At 45.0% G+C, this 25,605-nt stretch overlaps 1 protein-coding gene across 3 annotated transcripts in view; it reads right to left on the bottom strand.

The window, feature by feature from the left end:
• The window catches only part of EML6 (EMAP like 6), a 210,393-nt gene that overhangs the window by 53,405 nt on the left and 131,383 nt on the right, over positions 1-25,605 (bottom strand). For all 3 annotated transcript variants that reach the window (XM_075925488.2, XM_006122118.5, XM_075925489.2), the window contains 6 exons: positions 23,635-23,787; positions 23,248-23,379; positions 18,737-18,825; positions 17,415-17,591; positions 17,092-17,293; positions 16,486-16,612 (listed from right to left, as the gene is read on the bottom strand). In XM_075925488.2, coding sequence (XP_075781603.2) covers positions 16,486-16,612; positions 17,092-17,293; positions 17,415-17,591; positions 18,737-18,825; positions 23,248-23,379; positions 23,635-23,787 — 880 coding nt within the window. The remainder of the gene's footprint in view (positions 1-16,485; positions 16,613-17,091; positions 17,294-17,414; positions 17,592-18,736; positions 18,826-23,247; positions 23,380-23,634; positions 23,788-25,605) is intronic.

The raw sequence follows: 25,605 nt of genomic DNA, 5'->3' as shown, positions 1-25,605 counted from the left end.
CTGTAAACAAACTTTATGGGACCATAAGAAACATCATCATCATATGGACCAACAGGAAGGAAACCCTTAAAGAATTCCACAGGGATTTCAACAATTTGGACCATCAGTCTTAGCCTAGACCTGTCCACACAAGAGATCCACTTCCTTGACACTACAGTACAATCACATGATGGCCACATTAACATCATCCTACACTGGAAACCAACTGACTGCCATTCTTACCTACATGCCTCTAACTTCCATCCAGGACACACCATATGATCGATTGTTTACAGCAAGGCCCTAAGATACAACTGGATTCACTCCAGTCCCACGGACAGAGACAAACACCCAAAAGATCTTTATCAAGCATTCTTAAAACTTAATTAAATAGCCACTAGGGGAGGTGAACAGATTGACAGAGCCAGAGCCAGAGCTAGATGAGAATCCATGAATCTGCTTCTTTAAGACAGGCGCAACAAGGAAAATAACAAACACCACTAGTCATCACCTACAGCCACCAGCTTAAACGCCTCCAGTGTATCATTGACAATCTACAACCTATTCTGGAAAATCATCAATCATGCTCACAGGCCTTCAGACATAGGCCAATCCTCGCCTACAGACAGCCCCCTAACCAGAAGCAAATCTTTCTAACAACCACACATCACACTTGAGACACATACACCCAGGAACCCTACTCCTTTAATAAACCCCATTCCCAACTCTATCCACATATCTATACAAGTGATACCATCACAGGATCTAACCAGATAAGCCACAACATCAGGGGCTCATACAAACTGCACATCCTCATACAAGTGCCAACACTGAAACCAGACAGTTTCTATGTCAAAGGATAAATGGACACAAGTCAGACATGAGAAATGGTAACACACACATAAACCTATAGGGCGGGGTGGGGAAACTCAGGCCTGGTGGCTGGATGCATCCTCCAGCTTGCCTGGATCTGGCCCTCGAGGCTCAGAGTCCCCGCCCCCTGCATTGGGGAGCCCACACTGGTGCTCCAGCCTTCCTCCTCCTGCCACCCTTCCATGGGGCTGGTGCACACAAAATCTACTAGCCTGGGGCCCCCTAGGCTCTGGAGGGGAATGTGAGGAGTGTCTTTCTCCTTCTCAATCAGGGGCCACACAGTGAGGGTTTGTTTTGGTTTGGTTTTTTTGGTTTCTCACTTGTGTGCGGCTCCCAACTGATTTTTCTGTGGGTCGGTGGCAGGGGAGGCCCGTACCTATAGGCAAACTAGGCAGCTGCCTAAGGCCTAGGAGAGGCAGCACGTGAGGGGGTTTCCCCTGTGCTGCAGAGGGGGGGGGGTCAGCCCTGGGGGAGGAGGAATGCGGGGGTTTCCTCTGCCCCGTGGGAGGGGGAGAGTCGGCCCCGGTGGAGAAGGAATGGGGGGGGGGGGTTCCCCTGCCCCGTGGGAGAGGGAGGGTTGGCCCCGGGGGAGAAGAAATGGGGGGGGTTTCCCCTGCCCCGTGGGAGGGGCGGGTCGCCCCAGGAGAGGCGCATACTGGCTTCTCTCCGGGGGGGTGGGATCTTGGGAGGAGGTGGGTGCAGGAGAATCTCTCCCCCAACTGGCACCCTGTTCCCTCTCTCTGGCCCCCAGCCCCCGAACTCCATCCCCAGCCCCCAGCCCTCTGGCCCCCAGCCCCAGAACTCCAACTCCATCCCCAACCCCCTGGCCCCAAGCCCCAGAACTCCATCCCCAGCTCCTCGCCCCCCAGCCCCTTGGCCACCAGCCACAGAACTCTATCCCCAGCCCCCCTCTCCCCAGCACAGAATCAAAACCCTCAGTCGATATCTGCCCTTGGGGTTGGGGGATGGGGGCACCGACTGCATGGTTCGCCTAGGGCGCCAGTTCCTGGCAGCTAGTCTAGGGCCACCCCTGGTCGTTGGCCCCTGACCCAAAAAAGTTTCCCCACCTCTGCTGCAGGGAAGCATTTTAACCAGCCTGGGCACCCATTAATGGATTTAAAAGTAGCCATTCTTCTACAAAGGAATTTCACAAGCCCATTACAGAGTAAGGAATTGACCTTCATATGCAAATTTGACACTGTTTCCCTGGGCTTGAACAAATACATTAACTGGATGTCACATTATAAAGCCAGCCTTCCCCACATTCAATACCCCATTGACATCAAAAGCAAGTATGGGACACGTCCAACCCACTCAATTAGCCTCACTACCACTGGTACTACAATTAAGAGATACCTTTTTTTTCTTTTCTTTCCCTCCTTTTCTGTTACAAATTCTGAGTTCCTGTTATTTCCACTCCAGCTTTCAACTCATCTGAAGATGTGGGTTTCACCCACAAAAGCTCAAGATACTGTTTATATGTTGTTAGTTTCTAAGGTGCCACAGGATTACTCCATGATAAGTGGACATTTGGCTATCAAAAATCATTCCAGACTATGGATGTTGCTGGACCAGAAAATGCCGGACTAGAGAGGTTCAATCTCTATTAAAAATGGTTAAGCTCCTAGCCCATCAAACTGGATCATCATTTCACCACTGAACTCTCAGACTATGTCTACACTGTAGACTTTTGCCAGCAGAGAGTATGCTAATGATGCACTCATTAGCATTTGTCATGATGTCATTTGCATATTCTCTGCCGATACTTTTTGCACAAGAGGTTTTTATGCAAAAACAAGCAGTGTAGATGGATCCCTTTTGCGCAAAAAAACCCTTTTGCGCAAGATCTGTAGATCTCCTTTTTTGAGGCATAAGAATCTTGCACAAAAGGGTTTTTTTTGCACAAAACGAACCCGTTTACACTGCTTGTTTTTGTGCAAAAACATCTTTAGCAAAAAGCATTGGCAGAGAACATGCAAATGACAGTGTGACAAATGCTAATAAGCGCTTCATTACTATACTCTCTGCTGGCAAAAGGCTGCAGTGTAGATGTAGCCTCAGTCTTTCTTCCCTTTTGCTTTTCCGGCTGAATGCTGAGAAGTACACCAAAACCACAAAGTTTACTTTCCTTCCTCAAACATGGAGAAAATCACTTTGTAACACTTTCAGCTTTCATTGGCAAGTGGTAGGCTAAAATTGCTCAAACCCAAGCTTCCACTGTGATACAACATTTTGTTGCTAGCCCACTAAACTGGTTCAGCACTATGTCTCATCTGCTTTCTTAAAGAGTAATCTTTCCTAAGTTATGGAGCTTCAACACCTGCAGTTGTAGAAGATGTAAAGAAGTTTTGTGTGTAGCTTCATCAGCAATCAGTGCTAACCTCATTAATCAATGCCTCAGGATGCCAAGCCTGGAAGCTGCTGCTATGTCAAATAATTGAAGCCCTCCAACCCATTCACAAAGTAGGTTTTATATGTTGTGTAGTTTGCCCTGTTTCCACTCTTTGTATTCTTGCAGGTATTGAGAGAAGGCAGCCCAGGATCTTTAGGAAGTGTTCAGAGTGTGGCTCGACATGTCTGTCACAAACTGGCATAAATGTTGAATCTTGAGCCTGGGAAAAGAGTATGACTGGCACAGCTACAAAACTTGCTTCCAAATGTCCTTGTAAATTGTTAGCTCCCATCTGGCCCCTCTTGGCCTCCTTTGATGTTTCTTAGATATTTAATATTAATTCGGTGTAGCAGACATGGAAAAATCATTAGTTGAGAATCTGACTGCTTGTCAAGATTCTAAATCAGTATTTCATGTATCAAGCAGATCAGACCCAAAGCCAGACTTCAACAACCTCCTGTCTGCTATCAACAGGCAATTCATCAATTTAATTTTGATGTATCATGGCTCGGGAATGTTGGATGACTTAATCCACTACTCTGGCCATTCCCAATATCAGCTATATGGCAAGTGAAGCTTTGCCTGATCAGCACTGATAGAACTCCACTTTGTACTTGATGGGAAATCATCTGTTTTCTATCCCTGAAATAAAAAAGCCCATGACTCTGACTACTTAATCAGCACTGATAGATCAGATCTTGGACTGAAGAACACAGCAAGAAAATAATAAATTGTCTGATATCTTCACTCAGCTACATCACTTAATTTATTCTAAAGATTTTGCATTGATATACTAAAGTCTAGTCTCGGTGCCTACAATACTGTCAGCCCTCATTAACATGGGAGCATCAAAGCTAATGGAACAGAGGCTTGCACTCCTATATTTTGAATTCAGCACACTGTGTAAAAGTGAGTTCTGATCCATCAGCAGATCCTGTACCTCTGGCCTCAGAGAAGCAAGCATCTATTCATGCTGCAGAGATCTTGACATACTGGCCACTGATCTTGTAAACTGGGAATTCTGTCCTTGAGTGTGGCTATTACTTGCCAAGGGGTATGTCTACACTACCCCCCTAGTTCGAACTAGGGGGGTAATGTATGCATACCGAACTTGCTAATGAAGCCCGGGATTTGAATTTCCCGGGCTTCATTAGCATAAAGCCGGCGCCGCCATTTTTAAAAGCCGGCTTGTTCGAACCCCGTGCCGCGCGGCTACATGCGGCACGGGCTAGATAGTTCGAACTATGTAGTTATTCCGAACTATCTGTACGCCTCGTGGACCAACCTGGCAGCACCCCAGCTGCTCTGCCCCAGGAGTCCTGATTCAGCCGCTGCTGGTCAGTTTCAGCAGCGGCTGAATCAGGACACCTGAGGCAGAGCAGATGGGGTGCTGCTGTGTTGCTCCAGTAGCGCCGAGGAGCCGTGCTACTGGAGCAACCCAGCAGCACCCCAGCTGCTCTGTCCCAGGCGTCCCCAAGTCAGCCGCTGCTGAAACTGACCAGCGGCTGACTACAGGAAGCCCGAGGCAGAGTTGCTCTGCCCCAGGCTTCCTGGAATCAGCCGCTGATCAGTTTCAGCAGCAGCTGACTTGGGGACGCCTGGGTTTCTTAAGTTGAATCTGTGTGTAAGTCAGAACTGGCGTCCAGATTCAGCCGCGGTTGAAACTGATCAGTTTCAGCAGCGGCTGACGCCACTTCCGACTTACATACAGATTCAACTTAAGAACAAACCTACAATCCCTATCTTGTACGTAACCCAGGGACTGCCTGTATTCTAATTATATTCTTGTTGGGCTCATATAAAAACAAACTACCTAATTCAGACTGAAGAAACTTTTTATCACAACATTTATGTGTCATATATTTCACTTGTAAACATATTTCAGGAGAATAAATAACACATTAAGTAAATGTGTATCTCATATGATTTATATATGTTTAACACATATGTCTGTCCAGTAAGCTACATGCGAAATGTGTGGGATCCTCAATAAGATCATAAAATCTGCAAACTCCATATATATTATATGTGATTAAAGTAACCCAAACTATTAGAATAGAGCCATGGTTGTTAACCTAAGACACAATTTTGGGTTTGACTTTTTGATACTCTTATAGTTTACAAAGGCACTGTGTGTCTTCCTTCTGCCTGGGCAGATGGGTTTGTTAGTATAGTGAGAACAGAGAAGAACAGTTACATGATATGGTGGGGGTGGACTATCTGAGCATATTCTGGCTGGCTGCCTGGTATAGGTGCCAACTCCATGTGCTTTGGGGCTGAAGAATAATTAGTGGGTACGAAGTGCTCCCATGTCCCTATGCTTACCAACTCATTCCCCTCCCTTCCAGCACTTATGGAGCACTGCAAATCAGCTGAACCATTGAGTTCAATGGGGAAAAACAGGGACGGAGTATCCTCAGAGGAGGTGGAGGGGAAGAGGCAGGGAGGAAGTGTGTCAGGGGAGGGAAGAGGCAGGGTAGGGGCAAGGGGTTGGGGGAAAAGGTGGAGTGGCAGTAGTGCCTGGTGTATGTTGGGGGGAGGAGTGCTGAGCACTCCCCAGCAAAATGAGAATTGGCACCTGTGCTGCCTGGGTTCTCTCTCAAGACAAGGTCAAGTAACCAGATGGAAGGGGCAACAGGGAATGGGTCTGGAGGATAAAATACTAAAAGACCAAAGAAATGCCTGACCCTGATCAAAGTATAATCTCATTCCTTACCCCTCCAATGGAGTACTAAAGAAGTGGCATGAAGACTCAAACCCATGATCCCCCTCCCCAGAATGGAACATGACCATAAGTTGTAATGGGTGTGACGAGGGGCATGCACTGTAAGTATATTTTGACATGCTAAGAAGGAGAAGGGGGGTAGTGGGAATAGGGATGAGGGAATGGAGAACAGAGAATGGGGACACGAGCAAGACGCTGGGTATGTCTACACTACCCCCCTAGTTCGAACCCACGAGGCATACAGATAGTTCGGAATAACTACATAGTTCGAACTATCTAGCCCGTGCCGCGTGTAGCCGCGCGGCACGGGGTTCGAACAAGCCGGCTTTTAAAAATGGCGGTGCCGGCTTTATGCTAATGAAGCCCGGGAAATTCAAATCCCGGGCTTCATTAGCAAGTTCGGTATGCATACATTACCCCCCTAGTTCGAACTAGGGGGGTAGTGTAGACATACCCTCTGTGCTGTCAAACCTGGGAAGGGGGATGGGAGATAAAGACACTATGGTGTCAGAGGAGGGAACAGAACACTGGGGAACATATTCTATAGGTGTATAGCAGCTGTGGCCAATCTGCGGCTCGTGAGCCACATGCGGCTCTTGCCTCCCAAAAGTGCGGCTCATGAAGCCACTCCTGTGCCCCCCCAAATGGACCCCGCCCCCCACCAGCTCCTCCCCTCCACCCCCCCAAAGTGGAGCTGCGGGGTATTAAAAATGTTACCTAAGATGGCAGCTATCTTAAAGGGGCAGCCTTCTTTTAAAAAAAAATATTTGTTTTTGTTTGACAATTCTGGTGTGGCTATTCGCATTTTTTCTGCCGCTGTTTTGGCTCTCTTTGTTAAATGGTTTGGCCACCCCTGGTGTATAGAGATGGTGTGAAGGGCTTTGGAATATTTTTGCTTGGAAACTAACCTCAATAAACGTTGAATTGTCTGCACTTTGGACTTCTAGTCTTCTGCTTTCTGCCTGTGTGACAATAACTAAGGAGTGGGAGGGGAGGAGAAGGGAAAGCCCTCTTACACAAACAATATCTTTCATATATAAAAATATGAACATCAGCCTCTGAATCTTTTGTGAAATGTGTGGAAAATGCCTCTCTTGATCTGCATGGTAACAGATTTTTGAAATATTTGAGATACCTTTTAAACTGTAATATGATAATTTTGATTGTTAGACAGAAACAATGGATGAAGAACACACCGAGCTCAACAGATGGGGATATTGTAAACTAAAACTGTGCTCTCTGAATCTCAAAATGACTGTGGGGTGAATTGTCCTCTGTAAGGGTATGTCTACACTACAACGTTAATTCGAACTAACTTAGTTCGAATTAGTTAATTCGAACTAAGCTAATTCGAACTAACAGATCCAGACTAAAAAACTAGTTCGAATTAGCGTTTTGCTAATTCGAACTAGCATGTCCACATTAAGTGGACCCTGAACCGGGATTAAGGATGGCTGGAAGCAGTGCCGGCAGGGCATCAGAGGAGGACTTAGAGCGTGGAGATGCTGTCTCAGGCTAGCCGAGGGCTGTGCTTAAAGGGTCCCGACCCCCACCCCGGACAGACAGTTCTCAGGGGTGCCCCGCTTGCAAAGCAGTCCTGGCTTGGATTGCCCGGAATACCCACACTGGGCACATCACAACACTCGGCCATCAGACCGGCTGCACTTGCCGCAGGCTGCCATCTGGGGAGAGGGAGCAATTGGGGGGCTGCAGGAGAGCTTCCACCCCCAGAAGCCCGCAGAGCCAGCCCAGTCCTTCCCATCGGGGGCTCGTGCCCCATTCCTCCCTCACCTCCTTCCACTTACCCTTCCCTAGCCGCTCTTCTTGATGTACAAAATAAAGATAACGTGTCTTCCAAAATGGAATCTGTCTTTATTGAACAAAACTCAGGGAGACTGGGAAAAGGAGGTGGGAGAGGGGAAGAGAGAGGCTGGGAGAGGGGAGGGCAACTAAAATGATCAGGGGTTGGGAACAGGTCCCATATGAAGAGAGGCTAAAGAGACTGGGACTTTTCAGCTTAGAAAAGAGGAGACGGAGTGGGGACAGGATAGAGGTCTCTAAAAGCATGAGTGGGGTGGAGAGGGTGCATACAGAAAAGTTCTTCATTAGTTCCCATAAAGAAGGACTAGAGGACACCAAAGGAAAGGAATGGGTAGCAGGCTTCAAACTAGTAACAGAAAGTTGTTCTTCACAAAGCAAAGAGTCAACCTGTGGAACTCCTTGCTGCAGGAGGCTGTGAAGGCTAGAACTAGAACAGAGTTTAAAGGGAAATGAGATCAAGTCATGGAGGCTGGGTCCATAGAGTGGTATTAGCCAGGAGGTAGGATTGGTGTCCCTGCCCAAGGTTTGTGGAAGGCTGGAGAGGGATGGCACAAGACAAATGGCTTGGTCACTGTCTTCGGTCCATCCCCTCCAGGGTCTGTAGGGTTGGCCGCTGTCGGCAGACAGGCTACTGGGCTAGATGGACCTTTGGTCTGACCCAGGACGGCCATTATAAGCTCAGGGCTCAGGATCGGGGGTCTCACTGGACCCCCTTGATTCTCTTGCACACCTGCTCCTGGGTGGCCAGGCTGGCAGCTCTCGTGCCCTAGACGGCCACTTTCCTGTGCGTAGTGCGGAGGTCGTGGACGAGGTCCACGATGTCTGCACTAGCCCAGGCGGGTGCCTGCCTCTTGCGGTCCCAGGCAAGCTCCCGGGAGCCACCAGCCTGGTCCCGGGAAGTGGGGGAGGGCTGGGGGGCATCAGATGGGTGGCTCGATCCGTGCCAGGTGCAGGGTCTGCTGGCTGGGTGCTGGCAGGCTTGCACCTGGCACGGGCAGCGTAGCCAGCCCGTGCCCCTCTAAGGGGTCCAGAGCCGGGAGGGGGGCAGAAGAGTTTCCCTGGTGTTGGCCAGAGTGGCCACCAGGGAAACCTGGGGAGGGCTAGCCTCCCACTAGTTCTAATTAAGGGGCTACACACCCCTTAATTCGAACTAGCTAGTTCGAACTAGGCTTAATCCTCGTAAAATGAGGTTTTCCTAGTTCGAACTAAGCGCTCCGTTAGTTCAAATTAAATTCGAACTAACGGAGCGATAGTGTAGTGCCTATGAAAGTTAGTTAGAACTAACGTCCATTAGTTCGAACTAACTTTGTAGTGTAGACATACCCTAATAGATTACAGCAGCTTGAGTAGTGTTCTAATTATACTGATTGCCAGAAAGTTACTATAACAGTTGGGGACTACTGGAACAAAGCACCTTCCCTCCCAGGCTGTGTTCCCTATCACAGACACTAGTGGGGGAAGTGGTATACTAGCATTGCTTTCCTAGAGATTCCTTTTATTCTGGATAGATTCTACCATAACTAACTGCAGCAACTATAATGTTGCTTTGTACAGAAGACCAACACAAAGCAATCCAAATGTGGGGAAGAATCAGGGTCAATATATAATATAATGAGGAAACATGTATCTTCTATATTACCAGTCATTAATGTAATGATGAAGATTTAGTAGACTTGGAAACACCATGAGTCAGGGTGGATCCAGACAGCACCCTTCTGTTGGAATAAGATGCTCAAATTCGAAGTCTAAATCAAAAGAGCTTATTTTGAAATTTGGCACTGTGTAGATAGCTCCAAATTTCAAAATAAGGCACTATTCCAACAAATCTCTTAAACCTCGTGGAATGAGGTTTACAGGGATGTTGGAATAGCTTGTCCGCTATTTCAGGAAATAGTGGGCGCTTTTAAAGACACAGCGTGCTATTTTGGGATACTTCCAGTATCCCGAAAGAGCAACGCAGTGTAGACGTACCCTCAGATTCTTAGGTATGCTGTGGATGCTTCTGATGCTTCAACAATGTAAAACAGCTGTAAATCAGACTTTTAATCAGTTAAACTGAATGTACAGCTACTTTGTTTCACCAAAGAAGCATAAACAAGCAGAGCATATGAGAGATTATGGCCCTGTATATTTTGGCACTGTGTTTTCTGAATCCATTGCAGTATTCCATGCATACAATTGACTTAGGTCTATTCTCCCATAATTAAAACTTAACATTTCTAAATGATTTCAAAATGTTGCTATGCAGTAGGTATCATACACATTTTACAGAGAGATCAAATGAAGTAAAAAGATTTTGTTACAAAAAAAGAAAGAAGATGGTGAAAGCGGGGGATGGGGGCGGAAATAATGTAATTTTTTAAAAACATGTGAACTCTGGGACTCCATGTCTTTGTTCCAAAAATTGTGGGTCCCAAAATTTTCAAATGCGGGTTCTTTAGATTAGGCACCTACATTGTCATTTAGGCACTTAAATGAATGGCCAGTTTTCCAAGATGTTGGAGGATCCAGAACTCCCGTTAAAATAAATGGGAAATATAAGAGATTTTAAGTGCTTACATATGGCTATAGGTATTCATTTTAAGCATGCTGGTTTGAAAATTTTGGCTGTGGATTTCATAATGGATTATTGTGTTCCTCCTGTGCATTTGGAGGTCTTGGTCCAGGAAAACATTTCTAATCAGGAAGGGTACATAGGCATTTATTTAAATATGTGCTTAAATCTGAGTTCAACAGAACTTAAACAAATGCTTAAATGCTTTCCTGAATAGAGGTGGATTTAAGAACAGGTTAAGGGGCTTTCCAAAATCAGGGCCTAATCTATTTTTTTTAAATAGCATGCTAAACAGTTCGACTACACAACCCACCACATCCTTAAAAACAATAACAAAATCAGCTGAACACTGCACTCCATGCAACTTCCCCCCAACCCCCCCCCCAAGAATAGAGTCCAGGGCTCTTGACTGAGTTTTGTGCTCTAACTAGCAGATCACAAAATACATATCAATAATCCAATTTAATTTCCAGTGTGTCCTATATCTATTTCCAGGTTGGACATCCAATGTTCACATCCACATAGCACATAGTTTGCATTGCATTGCAAATATCACATAATTTATATAATATTTGGGCTAAGGAAACCCCTTTTTTTATTGGTAGGTGGTACTAATTAAAAAATAAAAATAAATGATGACACTTAAATTACTTAAATCACAGAGGCCTATAATGGGGTGTCTGCCCCACACAAGATTGGAAGGGGTTAAGAGCACTCATCAGGCTAATTAATTCCCCAGGTTACACCTGGATGGGAAGCAGAGAACTGACTGCAAGCAGGATCAGTTGTAGGGTTGCCAATTTTCTTATTGCACAAAACTGAATGCTCTTGCCCCACTACCATTCTGCCTCTTTCCTGAGGCCTTGCCCCTACCCTTTTTCAGAGGCCTCACCTCCACTCACTCATCCTCCCCTCCATTACTCACTCTCCCCAACCCTCATTCACTTTCATCTGGCTGGGGAAGGGAGCTGGGCTGCAGGAGGGGTAAGGACTTTGGTTGAGATGTTAGCTCTGGCTGTAGGTGCTGGGTAAAGGATGGTGGATGTGGGGTTTCAGCTGCAAGAGGGGCTCTGGGCTAGGGCAGTGGAAGGGGGTATGGGAGGAGATGCAGTGTCTGGGAGGGAGTTAGGGGGCAGGACAGGGTTCCTACCTGGGGCAGGGTTGGGGTGCAGCTCTGGCTAAATGGCATTTATTTCAGGCAGTTTCTGGAAGTAGCTGACATACCCGGCTCCTAGAGGAAGGGAACAGGGGGCATTGCCTCAGCATCTCCCATTGGCCACATTTCTCAGCCTATGGGAGCTGCAAAGTTGTGCACAGGGTGGGGGCAGTGTGCAGAGACCCCATGGGAGGGACGGGCAAAATACTGATCCATCAAGCTGCTCTATCCAGCCCACAGCCCAGCAGGAGCCACATCCAGGCTCCCTGTCTGCCCTGCCCCTGCATGGCGCTCTCTGAATATTGAAAGCCCAGGAGGAATGAGGGAGAGGCTATGCATATTGTCCTTGTCCCCAGCACAACCTCGCAGCTCCCATTGGTTGGTTTCCCCCTCCAACTCACAGCATTCAGAGCAGCACAAGGCCCCCACAACTGCTTTGAGTGGTGTGCGGGGAGCATGGAAGGCAAGGGGCCTGGCCGAAGAACCTGCTGTGCTACTGGCCAGGAACTGCCCAGGTAAGTGCTGCCCAGCCAGAGCCTGCCTCTGGTACTCCAGCCCCTCCCTCACTCGAACACTGTCCCCTCCTGCATCCCTATCTTCTCCCAGACTCTACACCCCTCCTGAAACTCTATCACCTCCCAGACCCTGCCCCCCAGACTTATCCCTGGTCACAACTCAGATCTCTGTACCCCCTCATACACCTCTCCTCCAGGTCAGAATCCTCTCCTGCACCCATCCCCATTCCCTTCTGCCTGCACTCTCCTGTCCCAGATCACAACCTCCAACTTTAACCAAACTCCCACCCAGATCCCATACCCTCTACTGCACCCCAATTCCTAACCCCAAGGTCCCATCTGCATTCAACCTCCATCACACCTCCTCCATTAATATCATGGAAAACTTCAATCCTTGACCACTTACCAAATTCATGGAGTGGCCCTCCTCATAAAAAAGTATTGCCCCCCACTGCTGCCCCATGGCTATTCCTGCATATAGGAGCTGAACATGTCAACTGCTCTGGGAACTGTGCAGAACCAGAGTAGGTAGGGAGCCTGCCTTAGCCCTGCTGTAACACTAACTGGACTTTTAGCAGTAAGTGCTGACCAGAGACCCAGGGTCATTTTTCAGCCAAGTGTTCTGCTCGAAAAATGGTCACTTGGCAACCCTTCCTGAGCAGGAACAGTCAGGAACTATAAAGAGTGAGGAAGCAAGCAACAGACAAAGGCCACTCACTGGGAAGAGGATTTGGAAATAGTACTCCCAGAGAAAGGGAGGGAACAAGAAGAGTAGGAAGCAGTCCAGGGAAGGAGCAGTGAGAGCTGAGGGTACGTCTACACTACAGCGCTAGTTCGAACTAACTTAGTTCGAATTAGTTAATTCGAACTAAGCTAGTTCGAACTAACGCATCTAGAACTAAAAACTAGTTTTGCTAGTTCGAACTAGCAAGTCCACACCCATGTCCAGGGCTTAAGGATGGCCGGAAGCAGTGCCGGCAGGGCATAAAAGGAGGACTTAGAGCATGGAGATGCTGTCTCAGGCTAGCCGAGGGCTGCGCTTAAAGGGTCCCGACCCCCACCCCGGACACACAGTTCTAAGGGGTGCCCCGCTTGCAAAGAAGTTCTGGCTTGGAGTGCCCTGAGTGCCCACACTGGGCACATCACACCACTCGGCCATCAGCCCAGCTGCACTTGCCGCAGGCTGCCATCTGGGGAGAGGGAGTAATTGGGGGGCTGCAGGAGAGCTTCCACCCCCAGAAGCCCGCAGAGCCAGCCCAGTCCTCCCTATCGGGGGCTCGTACCCCATTCCTCCCTCACCTCCTTCCACTTACCCTTCCTTAGCCCCCCTTCTTATTGATGTACAAAATAAAGATAACGTTTCTTCCAACATTGACTCTGTCTTTATTGAAAAAAAACTGGGGGAGACTGGGAAAAGGAGGTGGGAGAGGGGAAGAGAAAGGCTGGGAGAGGGGAGGGCAACTAACATGATCAGGGGTTGGGAACAGGTCCCAGATGAAGAGAGGCTACAGAGACTGGGACTGTTCAACTTAGAAAAGAGGAGACGGAGGGGGACAGGATAGAGGTCTCTAAAAGCAGGGGTTGGGTGGAGAGGGTGCATTCAGAAAAGTTCTTCCTGAGTTCCCATAAAGAAGGACTAGAGGACACCAAAGGAAAGGAATGGGTAGCAGGCTTGAAACTAGTAAGAGAAAGTTGTTCTTCTTGACAAAGCAAATAGTTAACCTGTGGAACTCCTTGCTGCAGGAGGCTGTGAAGGCTACAACTAGAACAGAGTTTAAAGGGAAGTGAGATCAAGTCATGGAGGTTGGGTCCATGGAGTCCTATTAGCCAGAGGGTAGGAGTGGTGTCCCTGCCCAAAGTTTGTGGAAGGCTGGAGAGGGATGGCACGAGACAAATGGCTTGGTCATTGTCTTCGGTCCATCCCCTCCAGGGTCCCTAGGGTTGGCCGCTGTTGGCAGACAGGCTACTGGGCTAGATGGACCTTTGGTCTGACCCAGGACGGCCATTGTAAGCTCAGGGCTCAGTGTCGGGGGTCTCAGTGGACCCCCTTGATTTTCATGCACACCTGGTCCTGGGTGGCCAGGCTGGCAGCTCTCCTGCCCTAGACGGCCACTTTCCTGTGCCTAGTGCGGAGATCGTGGACGAGGTCCACGATGTCCGCACTAGCCCAGGAAGGTGCCCGCCTCTTGCGGTCCAGGGCAAACTCCCGGGAGCCGCCAGCCTGGTCCCGGCAAGAGGGGGTGGGCTGGGGGGCATCGGGTGGGTGGCTCTGTGCCGTGCCAGGTGCAGGGTCTGCTAGCTGGGTGCTGGCAGGCTTGCACCTGGCACGGGCACCGTAGCCAGCCCGTGCCCCTTTAAGGGGTCCGGGGCCGGGAGGGGGGCATAGAGTTTCCCTGGTGTTGGCCAGAGTGGCCACCAGGGAAACCTGGGGAGGGCTAGCCTCCCACTAGTTCGAACTAAAGGGCTACACAGCCCTTAGTTCGAACTAGCTAGTTCGAACTAGGCGTTAGTCCTCGTAAAATGAGGTTTACCTAGTTCGAACTAAGCGCTCCGCTAGTTCGATTCAAATTCGAACTAGCGGAGCGCTAGTGTAGCACCTATTAAAGTTAGTTCGAACTAACGTCCGTTAGTTCGAACTAACTTTGTAGTGTAGACATACCCTGAGAGAGTAAAGCCCAGAACTACTGAATTCAGTGTCTCTAGACTGGCACCTGGGCCAGGGTTCCACTACTAGCCACTGGGGAAGAGGCACCAACAAGGCACTGCTGGAGAAGACTACTTGAGAGAGTTTGCATGGAAGGACGTTTGATAATCCCTAGAAGAGGAAGCCATGTAGTGACCTGGATGAAGGAGTGTCACAAAGAGGAGGCTGCAGTTCCTGGAGTGAGAGAGGACATGGAGAGACACCAGCAAATGTGGGTGTGATGCCTGGCAGAGCTAATCCCCAGGACAACCAGTAGGTGGTGTCACTAATACAGAGAGCTTCCCAGGACACCCTCTCACATAGGAACTTAATATGGTTTTCACACAGCAGTTGTTGCACATGAATTATATTCCATCTGATGATATGAGCTAAGAATATAGATCTAGGATTCTCTAATTACTTGCACCAAATATGTAGTGACTTTGTTTTGAGAGTGAAGTCTTGTTGACTGAGAAATGTTATCAGGCTACGTCAAGACTACAGAGTTTTATCAGAAAAAGGTACGCAAATTGTGCTCTGCAATTTGCGTACCTTTTTCCGATTTTTTGGGGGGGAGCAGCTTTTCCAAAATTTGGCCCATCTACACTGGGCCAAATTTCGGAAAAGCCTCCTCTTTTGGAAGTGCACTTCTTCCTCATGAAATGAGGAAGACCGGGCTTCTGAAAGAGCGCGTCTGCTCTTCTGCAAAAAAAAATGTAAGAGCAGACACGTTCCCTGGACGTGGCGCAGTTTTTCAGGGATACCTCAGCTGCCAGGTCAGGTCATTTTAAAACATGTTATAAAATGCTATTTTCCTTCTGGGAAAAAAAATGCATTGTTTATTCAAGGTAAGTATAGAGGTCGAATCATAACTCTGTGTCAGGGAGGTGAAAATGTTTGTCACCTTTATACTTAAAAAGACTCTTACATGCTTCATAACCAGAACACGGTGTCCAAAACATTATTCTGTATGTTTCTAGTGTCCCCCTGCCATAGGGAAGAGGAAATGAAGAAGTGAAATTAAGCTACATGAAGAAAGTTTGTGTCAAGTTTGCGTCAAGGCTAGAGACCATAGATCTGACTCCCTTAGATGCATGTTACACTTTTTAAACTCCGTAAGTTCAATAGAGATATTCCTGCAGTATTTTTGTTACTGCAGTGCAGTCGGACTCACCCACTAGAGTAGCAGGACAGAAGAAAGTGTATAGTTTCTCCTGGTATGTAGATAATGGGAATTCTAGCAGGGAAGTTTTAGTTCAGAGTAAGTGGGGTTGGTGAAATTAGCTATATTCCAGTCCTAGACCTACCCACACTTCTTTAATCCTGTTCAAACTCTCTTTATTTCACAAAATTGGAAACTATATAGTCCCAGGAATATGTGATGAAAGAAGTCAAAATGACTCAATCACCAAAAAAATTAGCTCTTTTTAGTTTCCTTTCAAATATACAAAAGTAGAGAGGGAGGGTGGGTGTAAAGAAAGGAGGGCAAAAGAGAAGGAAAGAGTGTTTTCTGTTTCCAAGTTTTATTTAGCACAATTAAAGGCATGCAGAATGTATACATATATATTCAAAAACATATATTAAAAGAAAGATAAAGGTAAACAAATAACCTTTTCCCATTGCCAAAGACGCATAAACATATCCCTATTGTAATTTGTGATGCACTGGAACATACAAATTATAAAAATTAACAACACAGCCTTTTAAAACAGACTATTTTAGTTCAATAAATAAAAGTCAAAATTTTTTTTTGAAAATATGGAAATAAATGCCTTTGCAAGCCATACCTTTCCTCAACGGAAACCTCCTTCAGCTGCTGGTGTGGTTTTGTGCCTTCCATTTCTCGGATGCTTACTGCATAGATCTTTGTTGTATAATCAATAGCCTTTTCTCTTGCAACATCACTGTCATAACCTTAAAAAATGTAAAAGATAAAAAGACACCTTGTGTAGTTTGTTTTCAGATTTGTATTGAAGAGATAAGAAATAAAAAAGATCTGCAACAACAGTAGTAGTCTAAGGTCCTGAGCCTACAACGATTTACACATAGTTAACTTTAAGCAAATAAAGTCTAGTAGCACCTTAAAAATTAACAAACATGTAGATGGTATCATGAGCTTTTGTGGGTAAAACCCACTTCTTCAGATGACCGGAGTATAATAAGTACAGATCCAAGAATAAATAAGGAAAGAAGGGAGGGGGTGAGGGAGTTTTTCCTGCTACAGACTAACTCAGCTACCCCATGAAGCTTTAAAGCAAATAGTTAACTTCAAGCACCTGAGGAGTCCCACTGAACTCAATAGGATTCCTCACATGCTTAAAGTAAAATATGTGTGTGAATCTTTGTGAGATCAGGGCTAAATTTAATATAGATTTTTCATAAACCCCTTTTACCTCCATCTTCTTCCACATCTGTATCTGATTCCTCACTGTCAACCAGTTTACTCTCTTGGATGCTCACAAACTCTCTGGTCCAGATCATCAAAGCAGTATCAGCACCACCTACAGTCAGTAGCACAGAATCATTATGTAACCATCGAACATTGGTTACATGGGCACTATGACCCACATACTTCTTGAACTTTGCACGTTGCCCCTGAAATATGAAGAACATGTTATCATTTAAACTATTCATTGTCCATATTTTCCTACAGAAATTTTCCCCACTTCCCTTTCCAACATGGCTTCTAATTTGATGAATAAATACTATTTATTACCTTTACTGGATATGAGAAAAGCTTCACAAAACCAAAATCATCTCCTGTAGCTAGCAGTGAACCATCTTTTGTAAGAGTAGCTGCATTTACAACAGTGACATCGCTATGCATGGGCCAGATTCCTTCACAAGTAGGACCAAGAACACATGTCCAGGTATCCCACTCAATCTTCTCTATCTGGAAACAAACATTTCCAAAACAAAGTAAACTTGACATATGTCTATTGTACTGCTTTTTCTCTTGAACTGTGATACTAACAAACTAGTTTTGACAGATGATCTTGCCTTTAGGTTTGACCAAAATAATATTTCGGTTTTCGTTCTGTTAGCTTACAGTATTTTTCTTTCCAGATGATTAATGCTAAATATAATTTATCTCCTTTATTACAACTGGAATACTAACAGTTCCAGTTCCTGGAACTTTACTTTTTTTGCTATACATTTTTTATTCTCCAGGGAGAAGTCTTTGATTATTATCATTTGGATTTAAACCGCTTAGAGATTTTCAGAGGTAATGAATATTGGCAATTCTCATTAAAATCATACAAAATTGCAGATGCTTGGCATCCTAAAATCAGGCCTCACATTTTTAAAAGTAGCATCCACTTAAATTGCCTGCACAAAGATTAAATACAAAAAAGTGATTATTAATGCAAAACGATAATGTGGAATCACTTGTCTGTAACTCGCAAATATGTTTTTGCACGTAGAACCTTCTTCTAAAATAACAAATGGATGCATCTGCAGATACTACAGGTGATGGAAAAGTTTGTGTTGTCTTTTCTGCACTCACATAATTTCATTCTAAGATTTATTGTGAGAATTTTAGTAAATCTGCACTTTTTAATTTACTTTTCAACTTATTTCAATGGGAAAGAAAAGTTAGTTCAATGCCAAGAACTTTTGAAAATCTCACCCACAATATTTGATCAAATCTGAATTAAATGCTTATCTGAAATGGTTCTAATTTTGAAATACTAATGTTTGTTAAGTGTTTAGAATAATGTAGCTGCTATGAAAGATACGATACTGAGTGATTAAGCAGTTATAATTCTACCTATTATCAGGATTAACTTTTGTGTATTTAACATCTGTATGTGATAATACATACAAAGGCCAACTTCACAAGGCTGTTTTTAATGTCTGTGAAGCACTCTGTAAACTTAAAAGTGAGGTAGCAGAGGGAAGGTATATGAAAAAGACATACCATTTAAATATGTAGTACACTAATTTCCAGCACTGTTATATAAACACTCACAGTATAAAACCTTCAGGTTAGGACTGAGTGATGTATTCAGAAAATGTAATTAGAATGATCCATACCTCAGTAGCTCGTATAATATGTCTTTTTCCTCTTGGTGCTTCAAAAAACAGCTGTTCTTTGGCACCAGAATTGACTTGCAATAGCTTTCCTATATGTGAAATACAAGTTTATTATTTCTTTTTCTATGAGTAGCAATATTATGAATTTTTTTTTTACTGAATGATGAGGTGTTATTAAAAACTTGAATGCACATCCTGCATAGGTATTTGTGATAAAATGATGAGAAATATCTACAGAGCATTAACATAAATACAGTCTGAATCTGTTTCTAAAAACTGTTGTCCAGGTGCTACTCACTAAGGGTATGTCTACACTACAAAGTTAATTCGAACTAACGGACGTTAGTTCGAATTAACTTTGATAGGCGCTACACAAGCGCTCCGCTAGTTCGAATTTAATTCAAATTAACGGAGCACTTAGTTCGAACTAGATAATCCTCATTCCACGAGGATTAAGCCTAGTTCGAACTATCTAGTTCGAATTAAAGGGTGTGTAGCCCCTTAATTTGAACTAGTGGGAGGCTAGGCCTCCCCAGGTTTCCCTGGTGGCCACTCTGGCCAACACCAGGGAAACTCGTCTGCCCCCCTCCCAGCCCCGGACCCCTTAAAGGGGCATGGGCTGGCTACGGTGCCCGTGCCAGGTGCAAGCCTGCCAGCACCTAGCCATCAGACCCTGCACCTGGCACGGATCGAGCCACCCACCCGATGCCCCCCAGCCCTCCCCCTCTTCCCGGGACCAGGCTGGCGGCTCCCAGGAGCTTGCCCAGGACCGCAAGAGGCGGGCACCCGCCTGGGCTAGTGCGGACATCGTGGACCTCGTCCACGACCTCCGCACTACGCACAGGAAAGTGGCCGTCTAGGGCAGGAGAGCTGCCAGCCTGGCCACCCAGGAGAAGGTGTGCAAGAGAATCAAGGGGGTCCAGTGAGACCCCCGACCCTGAGCCCTGAGCTTACAATGGCCGTCCTGGGTCAGACCAAAGGTCCATCTAGCCCAGTAGCCTGTCTGCCGACAGCGGCCAACCCTAGGGACCCTGGAGGGGATGGACCGAAGATAGTGACCAAGCCATTTGTCTCGTGCTATCCCTCTCCAGCCTTCCACAAACCTTGGGCAGGGACACCAATCCTACCCCCTGGCTAATACCACTCCATGGACCCAACCTCCATGACCTGATCTCACTTCCCTTTAAACTCTGTTCTAGTTGTAGCCTTCACAGCCTCCTGCAGCAAGGAGTTCCACAGGTTGACTCTTTGCTTTGTGAAGAACAACTTTCTGTTACTAGTTTGAAGCCTGCTACCCATTCCTTTCCTTTGGTGTCCTCTAGTCCTTCTTTATGGGAACTAATGAAGAACTTTTCTGTATGCACCCTCTCCATCCAACTCCTGCTTTTAGAGACCTCTATCCTGTCCCCACTCCGTCTCCTCTTTTCTAAGCTGAAAAGTCCCAGTCTCTTTAGCCTCTCTTCATATGGGACCTATTCCCAACCCCTGATCATTTTAGTTACTCTCCCCTCTCCCAGCCTCTCTCTTCCCCTCTCCCACCTCCTTTTTCCAGTCTCCCTGAGTTTTGTTCAATAAAGACAGATTCCATTTTGGAAGACACGTTATCTTTATTTTGTACATCAAGAAGAGGGGCTAGGGAAGGGTAAGTGGAAGGAGGTGAGGGAGGAATGGGGCACGAGCCCCCGATAGGGAGGACCGGGCTGGCTCTGCGGGCTTCTGGGGGTGGAAGCTCTCCTGCAGCCCCCCAATTGCCCCCTCTCCCCAGATGGCAGCCTGCGGCAAGTGCAGCCGGTCTGATGGCCGAGTGTTGTGATGTGCCCAGTGTGGGTACTCCGGGCAATCCAAGCCAGGACTGCTTTGCAAGCGGGGCACCCCTGAGAACTGTCTGTCCGGGGTGGGGGTCGGGACCCTTTAAGCACAGCCCTTGGCTAGCCTGAGACAGCATCTCCACGCTCTAAGTCCTCCTCTGATGCCCTGCCGGCACTGCTTCCGGCCATCCTTAATCCCGGTTCAGGGTCCACTTAATGTGGACGCGCTAGTTCGAATTAGCAAAACGCTAATTCAAACTAGTTTTTAGTTCTAGATGCGTTAGTTTGAATTAGCGCTGTAATGTAGACATACCCTAACAGAAGAGTATGGGCCCAGTTAGGCATAGTGCTGAGTAGCCTCAGAGGTCAAGACCTAACAACCTTGCAAAATGTTATTCGTTCAATGTGAGCAATCCTTTATTAGTGTTTTGATTATCATAGAAAATGAAGATGAATAGACTTTGTCTGCGCAGGGAATTTTCATGATTATTTTACAAGATGGCTGCATAGTGATTTTAAAAATGTTATGAATATATTTCTCTCTATTCAAGCTCTGCTCTATACAAATGTATAACAAACAGTCCCTGGATACAAACATTACAAATATGATCCAGATTGTATGCTAACATTTAGGTAGTCTTATGTGAAATGTACATCATCAGTAAGCCATTGGGTAGGAAGAAGAGAAATAGAAAAAAATGAGCAGGATGCTTTAAATTTGATTTTTATGATATAACTGAGACAACAAAGAAAGTTAGATTTCTAAAATAAACGTATTGCTGAAAAGACACAGTGGTTCTGTAGCCCAATATAAAAATGAATCTGGAACTTCCCTTGATTGATAAAAGAACTGGGATACGCAGGGTCTGAAAGGTTTATTTGCCCCTTCCTTCTGATGAAGGAAAAGCAACATAAGGTAGCAGCTTATCTGATCCCTGTCAGTGCTAGAAATCTGCCCTCCTCCCTCAACTGCTGTGCTATAGCCTTGATGCAGGTGCAAAATGTTTTCTTACTCCCAGCCAGAGGGTTAGAATATATTTATTAGCTGCATGTGTGCAGCCTGAATATTCTGCCCACATATCTACAGGAACAACACCCTCCTATATAAATCTGAACTAGAAATCAAAGGCAGCACCCACAAATGTAAAGTTTGCTGCAAAATTAAGTTATTTAAAAAAATCCACTTGGGAATTTGTTTTTAAAGAGGTTTTCCTATGTATAAATAGTGTGGTTAATTCTAGTCTACATTTTCTAAGTAGCAGTAGAAATAATGGAAAGTAAAATCAACAACAAAAAAGGAGCTAATGATCTTCTTTCTTATATGTTCCTTCAAAATCTCAGCTGACAGATCATCTCCAAATAATTGTAAAGATACAAGAGAGGGATTTCAGTGTCCCTATTCTTAGGACAGACATTATCCGCTATACATGTTGTGACACAGAGGCCCTTAAGGAATCTAAAGTATATTTTTTCTGTCTGTCAGGCAAAGAAGTGAAGATTGCTAGAAGCTCCATCTGCTGCCAAGGACCATGAGGAGGCTACTGTGCATGCATGGCATGGCATGGCAGTGCTAGGAAAAATCTCTGACCCCTGGCACAAGGATGCACCAACACTTAGAGAACCTAAAGCAGGAGTACGGAATCTTGTTGGGGTTGGGGGCTCCTGACCCACAGAAAAATCAGTTGGGGGCCGCACATAAGTGAGAAGCAAAAACAAAACAAAAACCCAAACCCTCACTAATGTGGCCCCCCAACTGAAAAGGAGAAAGACACGCACCACATTCCCTTGGTACACCAGAGTCTAGGGGAGCCTAGGCTAGTAGATTTTGTGTGCTCCAGCTCCATAGAGCTCCAGGCTCCAGCGGAGGGATGGAACTCCAGCGCAGGCTCCCCAGTGCTGAGGGGGAGCCCAGAGCCTCGATGCCCGGGTGCAGGCAAGCCTGGGGCTGCATCTGGCCTCTGGGCCTTAGGTTCCTCCCTTTGACCAAAAGGGACAGCTCTCAAATTAAAAACAATTCTTTCAATCTTCCCTCATAGGTCATGTTTTCTAGACTTTTAATTATGTTTGTTGCTTTTCTCTGGACCTTCTCCAATTTCTCCACATCTTTCCTGAAACATGGTGACCAGAACTGGACACAATGTTCCAGCTGAGTCCTAGTCAGTGGAAGCATTACTTTCCATGTTTTGCTCATAATACATTTCAGAATGATGTTTCCTTTTTGAAACTGTTTCTTCTTAAGTGGAATACTTTGCACTTGTAATTGTTAAATTTCATCTTACTTTACTTCAGACCATTTCTCTAGTTTCTTCAAATCATTCTGAATTATAATCCTCTTCTCCAAAGCACTTCAACCCCTCGCAGTTTGGTATAATCCACAAACTTTGTAAGTGTACTCTCTATGCCATTATCGAAATAACTGATGAAGATACTGAATAGAACCCATCCCAAAACTGATCCCTGAAGAACTCCACTTGTTATGCCCTTCCAACAGGACTGAAAGTGACGTTGTAATTATGCATTCCATCAATAAAAATGAATTGTAGGAGTGATATGGAATGTATAAGAGCATTTTTGTTGGTGCAAAGAGACATTATGAGGCAATTTATCTATGTCAAAATTGGAATAAGCACACATTTGACATTTACTTTTTTCTTTAATTATAGGCATTTCATTTTACATATTTGGTCAAAGATTTTACTTTACCTCTTGAGTCCCAGTCAATGTGTGTGATATAGCTAGATGCACCTTTGCAGATGCCAACTCTTTTGCTGGTAAGCACATTGTAAATATCTACAAAATTATCATGGGAAGCCACTGCCAAATATTTTCCTGCATCTGTAAAAGAAAGACATCCAGGTTAACTAAAATATATGTGATTATTCTTGATACTATTATTATTACATATTTCTTCCATGTTAGCACTCAAAACACATCAATCAAGATTAGAGGCCTGATGTGCTAGGCTCTGTACAAACACATCAGAATGAAAAATATCTAAAAGTCATGGAACACATGGCTCTTAACATTCCATAGTAAGTCTATCATTGAAAACAAAAACAAGAAACAACTTATTTTATCCTTTGACTGTACCTCGTGAAAATTTGATATCAGAGATCATTTCCTTTCTGTGGTGGAAAGAGACCATATCCTCCACAGTGTCAGCGTTGACTACCAGAAAACTCCCATCATTCAATCCTACAGCCAAGGCTTTCCCATCAGGAGAAAAGGCACAGCATCTTCCACCTGGAAAAGAAATAAAAAGAAGGCCTTACTGTTTATAATTTTGGACTGAGGAAATATTTGGCAGCTAAAAGGTCTCCCCACAAGGAAGTCTATACATGAATCATTACTTAGGGATGTCTATGCTGCAATAAGAGGTATGATTGCAGATCCTATTATCATACTAACACTGCCTTTAATCTAGCTATTACAGTTAAAAATAGCTGTGAAAATGTGATGGCATGGATTGGAGCACAGCCTGTATGTTCATATACAGTCATGTTACTAGCTTATGCAGGAATCCATGCTGACACACCTTCACTGCTATTTGTAGTTGCGCTAGGAGATTAAAGAGACCATGGGTATGTCTACGTGAACTGCAATTGCACCTCTGACTGGCGCATAGACATATTTCCTAACATTAGTGTGACAATCTAACTGCATACTGTTATTTGTTAAAACAAATATATCATGTGACAGTAGAACAACAAATAATGCTTTCCTACATTTCAAAGAAATGTGCTCATTGTATTTTAAGTCTTGAAACTGACAGGGGATAAAGCGGATAAAGAACTATCAGTTTTGGAAGGGAGTTATGTTATGTAACAGCACAAATAATACCTATAATGCTTTAAACACAGCCAAAACAAGAAGATCTGGAATTAACATAAAAATGGAAATCCAGAATAAAAATCCAAGGAGCCATTCTGATTTACGTGATTTTACAAATCTTACAGGGAAATTGTGTCCCATGTATGAAAGTTCCTTTGGGTTATGACTGTGTGATTGTTCCACTTTGGTGGGGCAAAGGTAGCATAAAACCATATGCCTAGAGCCTCCCACCATCAACTTTTCTCCCAATATTAATTCTGATCAGAATATCTCATACCGTGGATCTCATTCACCTTGAGTTTGCCTCACTAAAGCATACTGATGGTGATTCTACTTTCTCTGAGCCAATTAGAATTTCATATGCTTCTGGTCTATTACTAAAAATCAAGCCTTTAATTTTAAATAAAATTAAAATACCTAAAGGAATCTACAAATGAAATAAAAGTTGGAATTTCAGGAGCATCATTTCAGCACACTCATTGCTTTATGTGTAAGATTGACCAGCTGCCCAGAAGTTGAAATGGGAATAAAATATAAAGTTACATTGCCACTGGACCCTGATCCTGAGTAATTTTTATCACACAGAAAATTGTCTTGTCTGTAACTTGGCAAGAAATCTTTTTAAAGCAAAACAATAAACCATTTGTGGACTTTAAAATGTCTTTATGGAAGGACAATGATTTTATGATTAAAACATAGGACTAGGGCCTGGTCTACACTAGGATGTTAGTTCAAAATTAGCCTCCCCAAAGGTCGATTTTGTAAACGATGCATCCACACTACCAAGCCCATTATTCCAGAATAAGGGATCATGGAATTTGAACTCTGTAGTCTTGTTTTTCATGAGGAATAATGCTATTCCCACACTTGTAAGTCCGAAATAACATTTGTGTGTATACTCTGGTGCCCCTCGTTTGAAATAATTGGCCTCTGGGAGGCCTCCTGCAGCTCCCCACAGTGCTCCCTGGGACTCTGAACCTGAGGCAGTGCATTGGCATTAACAGAGTCTGTCTCATACTACATTTGATTCTTCCCCATAGAGAGAACACGGAACTTTGAATTTGTAAAATTGGGTGCCCAGAAGTTGAACTTTGTAAATTTGGACTAATCTCTTAGTGTTGAGGAGTACAGAATCTGCTGAAAAATGAGTACGGAATCTGCCAAAAATGTCCCCGCTGTCGGCAGAAACACGGCAGAACCGCAGCTACACTTTACTTTCACTTTAGACAC

This window comes from Pelodiscus sinensis, chromosome 3 (genome assembly GCF_052426305.1).
Source record: "Pelodiscus sinensis isolate ZL-2025 chromosome 3, ASM5242630v1, whole genome shotgun sequence".
NCBI classification, from domain to species: domain Eukaryota; kingdom Metazoa; phylum Chordata; order Testudines; family Trionychidae; genus Pelodiscus; species Pelodiscus sinensis.
The sequence above is the reverse complement of the archived record's forward strand: the minus strand, read 5'-3'. Positions and strand labels throughout refer to the sequence as shown.